Here is an 8,579-nt window from a genome sequence, read left to right as displayed (position 1 = left end):
TTGACAATAAAGTTATCTAATTACAAATAGGTTTCGGTGAACATTTCAAATTCAAATCCATACTAAGGCTAAAACTGATTCTATAGGTTATCACAAAGACTTACAAAGTATTCATAGGCCTACTTCCTACATTTGTACAGTGTGAAAGACTTGAGGCACGAAGGCGTATAATAATAATAATTATTATCGTCACTGATCTACAGTGATAATAATAATATCTTATTCTTTGACTATATCGTATTATTCTATGGCAGCCTGGCGAATAGATGCACTGTATACGCTGTCGTTTTATTGAGTCTACAACAGATAAGCGATATTACGATTCGTACGATCTACTTAAGCTTGCATAATCACATGTATCACATAAGAGAGCACAACTTAATGAACTAAGGGCATGAACTATGCCCCGGTAGCGTATCTTGATTATGACCTTAAAATATTATACTGTGAGAAATACAAAAATTCCGTTATGAATAATCCCATAATTCTAAGATAAAAACCAATATCTCCTTTGTTTCTTTAAAGAAAGAAAATAAGTACTGTGTTGGTAAACAAAAATGAACATCGATAAGTAACAGGAAATGGCGCAGGAAAAACTGCAGAGCAACTGATGGCTCGGAACTGTGAGGAAACACGGGAGAAATTCAGTAAAAAGGTCGAGACCTCGCCTTTGCAACGGCTCCCCAATTTGCTAGTGTGATTGTTGATCAGCTGTCCGTCGGGTTCTTTAATCCGTGCCTTCGCTTCTGCACATGCGATGTATGTCTCTTTATTTCCTGTATCCTCTTGATGTCTAAACATTTATTTGCATTGCCCTGTCTGCTTTTCTGTCTTCTTCAAATTTCCTGTCGTATTTCTGAGCCGCTGGCATGAACAACCACAGGATGATGCTCGTCATCAACATCAGTGAGATGACCCACATGCTTGTGCTGTAGCTCCCGCTCTGGTCTCTTATGACTCCTGGAAGAACGCGGGGAATCAAGTGTTACACGTACGAAAAAAATCGAAGAATCCTCGAAGAAAGTAAGATAATGATAATGAACCCACATACATACTGTGTATAGACAATACTGTATGAGCAAGTTCCAAGAAAAGTTTTTTCTTTTAACCTCGGAAGGCTTATCAAGGCATCTCAGTCTCTCAGTCATCACTAGAATCCTTGATAATTCCTGCAGGCTTCAGGTAATGTAATTGATGTTTCAAGGCAGTGATTTATCAAACACTTTTAATAAAAAAAAATTTGACCAAACAGCATGTTTAAATTTGGCCTTGGCTTACAGACACCGACAGTCTTGCTGCAGATTATCCAGTCCAAAAAACCTAGTTGAAACCAACTTGAATTCTGAACGGCTTAATAACTCTAAATCTAATGGAAATTGTCGCTGACAATAAGTCTTTATTTTGACAGCAAGTCTAACTGCAACTTATCTTTGACAAAAAAAAAAAAAAAAAAAAAAAAATTTTCGGTGATAGAAAACAATCATACATCATGGTTTTCCTGACATAAAAAAAAGGCCTTGTTCAGATCTGTCCAGGTTCTGAACTGTCAGACAGTCGCAATAGTTTTTTCCTGACCAAAACTGACCTTACAGATATGTCCGGACTCTACTGACTGATATTCATACTGCAACATATCACTAACTGGTCTATTTCAGGCCTGTACAGACTCTATTGACAGAAGTCCTACTGCAGGGTGCCTCTGACAAAAAGGTCATGTTCAGATCTTAAAAGGCTCGAAGAAACGTGGATGATACTTACCAATAATTGGTCCAAGTGTAATGAAACCCACAGCTACCATGAAACAAGTAGCGCCAAATACAGGGGCGAGGTTCTCTACTCCCATCACAGAGATCATAACTAAATTGTAGAGCCCCATGTTCATACCAACTCCGGTTCCCCAGACTCCGATGACGGCCAACATCCAAGGGAGGTCAGTCAGAAATGGGAACGCTGATGTGGGATGGTAGAGAATATATGAGTTAGCATTATGAGCTGGTGAGACAGTGAGTCTGATTATAAGTTTAGTGTAAGGATAAATATTCACCAGTTTTTATTCACATCAGGGTTCTCCCTATTTTATCGACACTGTCAAAATAACTCAAGAAATTGTTAAAATATTCTTCAACTGGGTGTTTAAAGGATCTTCTGCAGAAATATTAAGGGTGAGCCCTACGGAAGAAAAATGGCTCTGTAGAGGAGAGGAGAGACAAGGGAGTACTTTGTAAAATTCAGCAAGCATAAAGCATCACAAGTGTGAATGCACAATTTACAAAAATCCGGACAGAATTTTTCACATTGTGTCACAGCATATCTTACAGGTATCTATAATGGCAGACTCAACGTTTCATTCTACAATTAGTTTGAAATTCGCAGTATTTTGCCTTGATAAATTCTATCTAATTCTTCTGTTCAGGTTGTCAACAATTATTTCTTATCCATGCTTTCGTTAATAGTTTCATTACAGCTGAATACTATGAAGTGATACAGAGGCATCATATCGGTATTCGCAGAAGAAATTCATTCCTGGATTTTAAAGATGAAAGGGTGTCATGAAGAGGAAGAATAAAGCTAAAACGAAAAACTGAGAAACAGGTATTTTGTAACTAACCTACAATAGCGGCAAAGATGAAAATGAACCCAGAGACATAGCAAGCCTTGATGCTGAATTTCTGACAGTCTGACAGAATGGAGACCACAATCCTCATCAGGAGATTACAAATGGCAGACGTGGAGATGCACCAGGCAGACTGCTCCAGGCCATGCCCAGCGACCTGCATAGCAAACGGCACCATCATGATAAAGTTAACGTACCCGTTTATACAAAAGGTAGCTCCTAGCGATATGATGAGCGCCCTCGGTGACCTCAAGATTCTCAGGTCAGATATGGTTTGTTTGGCCACCCTGGCTATAATCTTCCAGAGTGTTTTCTCTTTCTCGTCCTGAGTGTTGTCAGTGTTACTCTCATCATCCGCAAATCCAGCTCCTATGCCGGCGATATCCATTGTGGACACCGCCAGGGACGAAGAGACTGACAACCGGGGCACTTCACTGATGTGATTGTCGTTGCGCTTTCGCAGAATCCTTGCGTGCGCCATAACTTCTGCCAAGTCGACTTCTTTTCCTTCTAAGGCACACTCAAAGGACCTAGCTGAGTGACATTTCTTGAAGTGGTCGATGCCACCAGGTTTTAAAACTTGCCTCTCTGCCGGTAAGGTAGTATCTCCCTCGTGGTGCTCTGCTTTTGGCTTCCTAGAGTGCCACTCAACAGGGCTGAAGAGTGAGGCACCTATGCTTGCAATTAACATGACCGCTGCTAAGAGCAATGTGGCATTCCGGAAGCCATATCTTTCCTGCAGAAACTGCACGAAGGGAGGAGCTAAAATCTGACCAAGGCAGATGCCAGCCATCATGATGGCATTGGCTATTCCACGGCGACGGGTGAAGTAGTGGGGCAATATAGTGAAGCACATGCAAGTAACTGAACCTCCTGCAGCACCTGTAGGAATACAAGCAGCAACTTGAGGTTTCATTAAAAACTCTGAAAAGCTTTTGAAAAACAAGCTTTGCTGGAGGACCCCATCATAATGTAATTATAGATATATAAAACAAATATGAATTTCACAGTTAACTCCCATTACTCTGATAAGAAAATCCTTACTCTACGGTAAGCATAAATTTATACATTACATATTTTAAAGCCAGTTTCCATGACCTCTTAGTCTGTGGACTTGTGGACTGATTGACAGGTTGTTGGTTTAAGGAAGCAAAGACAGTTTCCTCCATTACATAATGTCCTCATTAAAAACTTTATCAGTGGTAGCAACTCTTAGATTTACAGACACGCAGGAAAACTTATAAATCAAATATTTCCACAGGACTGTCTTTTACATTTAAACAACTACTTGAAATCATTTCTTATAGATTTAAAAAAAGACCGGAGTGTATTCCATTGATAGTGTTAAAAAAGACTAGTGTGTTTTCCACTGATACAGTGGAACAATGCGCTATTTACGCATTTTAATGATTCTAAAGCAAAATGAGTAAACAATAGTGAGCCCAGACGAGCACAACCGTACATAAAGAGCGCAACCTTACCACAAAGTATGGAGTAAGAGAAAAACAGGAATTCTGCGCTGGGAGCAAAGGCTGAGATGGCGAAAGACAAGGCTGTCAAAGAAGAGCCCAAAAGGGCCATGTTCCTCCAGCCGAATTCTTGGGTCAGGGGTCTCGACACGAGGCCTGCTATGTTCCACATGAAACAGTGCAGGTTGAAGATCCAGGCTGTCTTGGTTGAAGACGTCCCGAGGACCAGGAGGTACCGAGAGAAGAGAATTCCGAAGCAGGGGCCGACCATTGGGATTAAACACTGAAAGAAAAAGGAGTATTGAGCAACAAATTTATTATTATTATTATTATTATTATTATTATTATTATTATTAAATGTGGTTATATAACAGAAAAAACACAAATTTCACAAGCGAGTGCTTTTCTCACTCATTGATGTTATATAAACATTTTCACAATTATTATTATTATTATTATTATTATTATTATTATTAATAAGAGAAAAAAGGCCCATTAGTGAAATTTGTGTTTCTATCTTCTGTCAGTTATATAAACATTTTCACAATTATTATTATTATTATTATTATTATTATTATTATTATTATTATTATTATTATTATTATTATTAGGAGAAGAAGGTTCATTAGTGAAGTTTGCGTTTCTATCTTCTGTCTGATATATAAACATTTTCACAATTATTATTATTGTTATTATTATTATTATTATTATCAATACGAGAAAAAGGCCCATTAGTGAAATTTGTGCTTCTATTTTCCGTCTGTCATATAAACACTTTCACTATTATTATTATTATTATTATTATTATTATTATTATTATTATTATTATTATTATTATTATTATATTATTATTATTATTAATAGGAGATAAAGGCCCATTAGTGAAATTTGTGATAATATTTTCTGCCCGTCATCTGCACATTTTCACAATTAAGTCACGAAGACACTCTGAAACTAATAGCAGGAGCTATCTTAAGCTTAGAACAGCACTGTGCAAATAGTTATGTGTGAAAATAAGTACATAACAGCCACAAAAAAGAAATTTTACTAATGGGTCTTTTCCTCCTATTATCGACTGGAACGTGATTAATTATTCATCGGTTTCTGTCATTATAATTATTGGTGAAGAAATCCGCACTGGTGTATATATATATATATATATATATATATATATATATATATATATATATATATATATATATATATATATATATATATATATATATATATATATATATATATATATATATATATATATATATATATATATATATATATTTATATATATTTACATTTACACCACTGTGGATTTCTTCATAATAATCATGAGATATATATAGTACATATAAAGTTATATGTATATATATATATATATATATATATATATATATATATATATATATATATATATATATATATATATATTATATTACATTAGAAATTTATATACAAACCAGAGCTTTCATGAACCTACTCTGATTTCTTCACCATTTTAGTGACTCATGCTATCATGAGATTTTTATGGATTATAATTATTTCTATTTTTGCAAGCCTCCACGCTCCTCTGCCACATAACTGGGTTCCTTCTGGTCCTCAAAAAAAAAAAAAAAAACTAGTAAAGAGAGAAATAAAAGCAAAATTGAAAAAATCCGAATGAAGAGAGAAATAAAAGCAAAAATAAAAAACAACTCCGAGTGGAGAGAAATTAAAAAAAAAGAATGAAGAGACATAAAAAACTCCGAGTGAACAGAAAAAATAAAAGCAAAAGAAAAAACTGTGAGTGAAGAGAGAAAAGAAGAAAAGAACTCCGAGTGAAGCGAAAAAACAAGAATGAAGAGAGGAATAACAGAAAAAAACCCGAGTGGAGAAAAAAAAAAAAAAAAACTCCGAGCGAAGAGAAAAAATAAAAGCAAAAATAAAAAACTGAAAACTGAGTGAAGAGAGAAATAAAAGGAAATAAAAAAAAACTTTGCCGAGTCGTTTCTTCATATCACTCTTGCCGAAGTCAACACCGACATTAACATCACAGGCAAGGGAGCTTTGACCAAATGCCCTCCATCAAGAGGTTGAAGGCCAAACAACCAAATATTTATCAGGTTCTTGACCTTAATAATAATAATAATATAATGATAATAATAGCCTTCCACTTTCCAAAACAGATGGAGTGCCAATGATCTTTGATACTTTGAAGTACGTTCATTGTAAAATGACATTCAAAGTGATATCGAATTATAATAGTTCTACAAAAATATTCAATAACGTTGTGACGCAATTAGACGCGTAGAAGATTCAAATTTGGTTAAGAGTCTATTAACTTCCGTTATGCAAATATGTCAAACGAACTTCAATGAACAAATGTTCGTGAAAGCCTGAACTGAGCGTAGCAAATGATTATCAAAATCAGCGATGATTGTAAAGGCTTCATACAATCCATCTAAAGCTGAAATTGACAAAAATTCTAATAGCATTCATACAATGAACCTGTATAAGAGATTAGCAAAGCCTTCATAAAATGAATCAGTAAAGGAAATTAACAAAGATTCTAAAAGCTTTCATAAAATTATTCTAAAAAGAAATTAAAAAATGACTGAAAAAACTTTCATCTCCAATTATAACAGTAAAAAATCGGAAATAGTCGGAAAACCCCCCAGATTTGTCATCTTACCGTGATCAAGAAGCACCCTAGGACCACCATCCATCCCCAACCCCCATCTGGAGGTAGGGGCCCTTTATCCTCTTCCTCTTTAACATCTTCATTTTCTCCTTCTGTTCCTTGTTGACGTTTCTCCGAATTATTGTTGTCACACGTAGCTTCGTCAGTAGCCGTCACACCGGGATCGCTCAGTGTGGTTGGCAGTTGGGAAACTGATTTGTCAGTTTCTTTCTGAACTGCCATCTCGTCACGGTCACAAAATCACTGGTAAATAAACAATGTATACTTTCGTATGTGTATATTACGCTGTTATTTCCGAGCTTCGTCACTTGATGTTACCCACTAACACAAATTATTAACCCCTATAGGAATGTGGGATGATCTCAGTATGAGTCTATGGTGGGGGGCTGGGGTTACGCGGCTGACGTCCGACCGAGAGGCAATGGCTTGTGGGAGGACTGAAACCACCAAACTTTAACTTTCAATGATATCAGTAGCTCATCTTACTCCAAACCCATCTTTTCATTATCTTACATAGGCAGCACATCTCCTCTGAAAGATAGTAAACACTTCGTTTCAAAAATACATAGGCCTATGTCCAAACTCGAGTCATTTCAAACCAGACCGTCTTCTCTCTCTTTCACTGACCTATCGTCCTATCGTTACAGTGAGGCGTAGCGATAGTCCTTGCTCTCATGCTGTACTGCCCAATCCTCTCCGGAGTCACCTCAAACTTTAACTGCGAGTTCGTTCAGCTCGGGGAGGGAGAAGGAAAACGGGAAACTGTTGAAAAATTAACCGACTTCGTTCACTCGCCAAGTGAGTGAGCGTCTCAATTAAACGCAACCCCCGAGTGACGAAAGCGAATGCAACTGGTTGAAATCCATTACTGTTACGACCTCGGCTTGGCCAGTTGTTTGTTGATCTTCAATTGTTCACTTCAGAGGAAAAGTCGAGTGGACTGCGGTTTTCGTCGGTGTATTAAGAACGAAAGAATACCGCCTAAAGTTACTTAGGTAGCCATCCCTAAAATTCCTTCAAACAAAGACCGTGTGCTGTGCGTTACCGCGCCAGAGTTGTCACGTGACCGTTAAATTATGGGCACGGAGACCATAATCTGTTCTAAATGATAAAAGAAAAATGAGAGAGAGAGAGAGAGAGAGAGAGAGAGAGAGAGAGAGAGAGAGAGACACACACACACACATTTGCAAAACGAAAGATGAGATGGCTGGCAGAATATTTTAGTTGGCTGGTAGACAAACGAGTTTTGGCCCAATTTGAAAAGCTGGTGTGATGTTTCATAATGATTCCTGATTATTGCAAAATAAATAAATTGATAAAACTGAACAATTATTACGTGGATTTATTTACATTACTGATAAGATATACACCGCAAACGTTTTTCTCATTTATATACGGTACATATAAATATGTGTGTTTATATATACTATATTATATATATATATATATATATATATATATATATATATATATATATATATATATATATATATATATATATATATATATATATATGTGTGTGTGTGTGTGTGTAGGTGGTAGACAGAGAAAGAAACAGAGGAAAGGATATCATTTTAATTTAGGTCATGTACCATAACAGTGCTCTATGGAACAAAGTAACAAATACAAAGAATTTTATTTATACTCTTCAGTTGTAAAAATACGCTGGAAATTAAAAGAAACTAGAGAGAATGCTGCTTATTATGGTTGTATATTATGAATCAATGCACTAGTTGAGAGCAAACTTCTAGGAAGTCAACAGGAAGACGTTAAATGCACCAGAAGAATAGATTTTATTGAAATCTCTCTCTCTCTCTCTTTT

At 36.1% G+C, this 8,579-nt stretch overlaps 1 protein-coding gene across 1 annotated transcript; it reads right to left on the bottom strand.

Moving 5' to 3' along the window:
* LOC136827000 (monocarboxylate transporter 12-B-like) lies at positions 1–7,580 on the bottom strand. Its single transcript, XM_067084654.1, has 5 exons — positions 6,749–7,580; positions 4,096–4,366; positions 2,609–3,496; positions 1,759–1,950; positions 1–960 (listed from the first exon to the last, which is right to left on the bottom strand). The coding sequence occupies exons 1-5, from the start codon at positions 6,977–6,979 to the stop codon at positions 794–796; spliced, it is 1,749 nt and encodes a 582-aa protein (XP_066940755.1). The 5' UTR covers positions 6,980–7,580; the 3' UTR covers positions 1–793.
* Positions 7,581–8,579: the final 999 nt, after the last annotated feature.

The sequence above is a fragment of the Macrobrachium rosenbergii genome, chromosome 41 (genome assembly GCF_040412425.1).
Source record: "Macrobrachium rosenbergii isolate ZJJX-2024 chromosome 41, ASM4041242v1, whole genome shotgun sequence".
NCBI classification, from domain to species: Eukaryota; Metazoa; Arthropoda; class Malacostraca; order Decapoda; family Palaemonidae; genus Macrobrachium; species Macrobrachium rosenbergii.
This window is presented reverse-complemented; position numbering and strand designations above follow the sequence as displayed.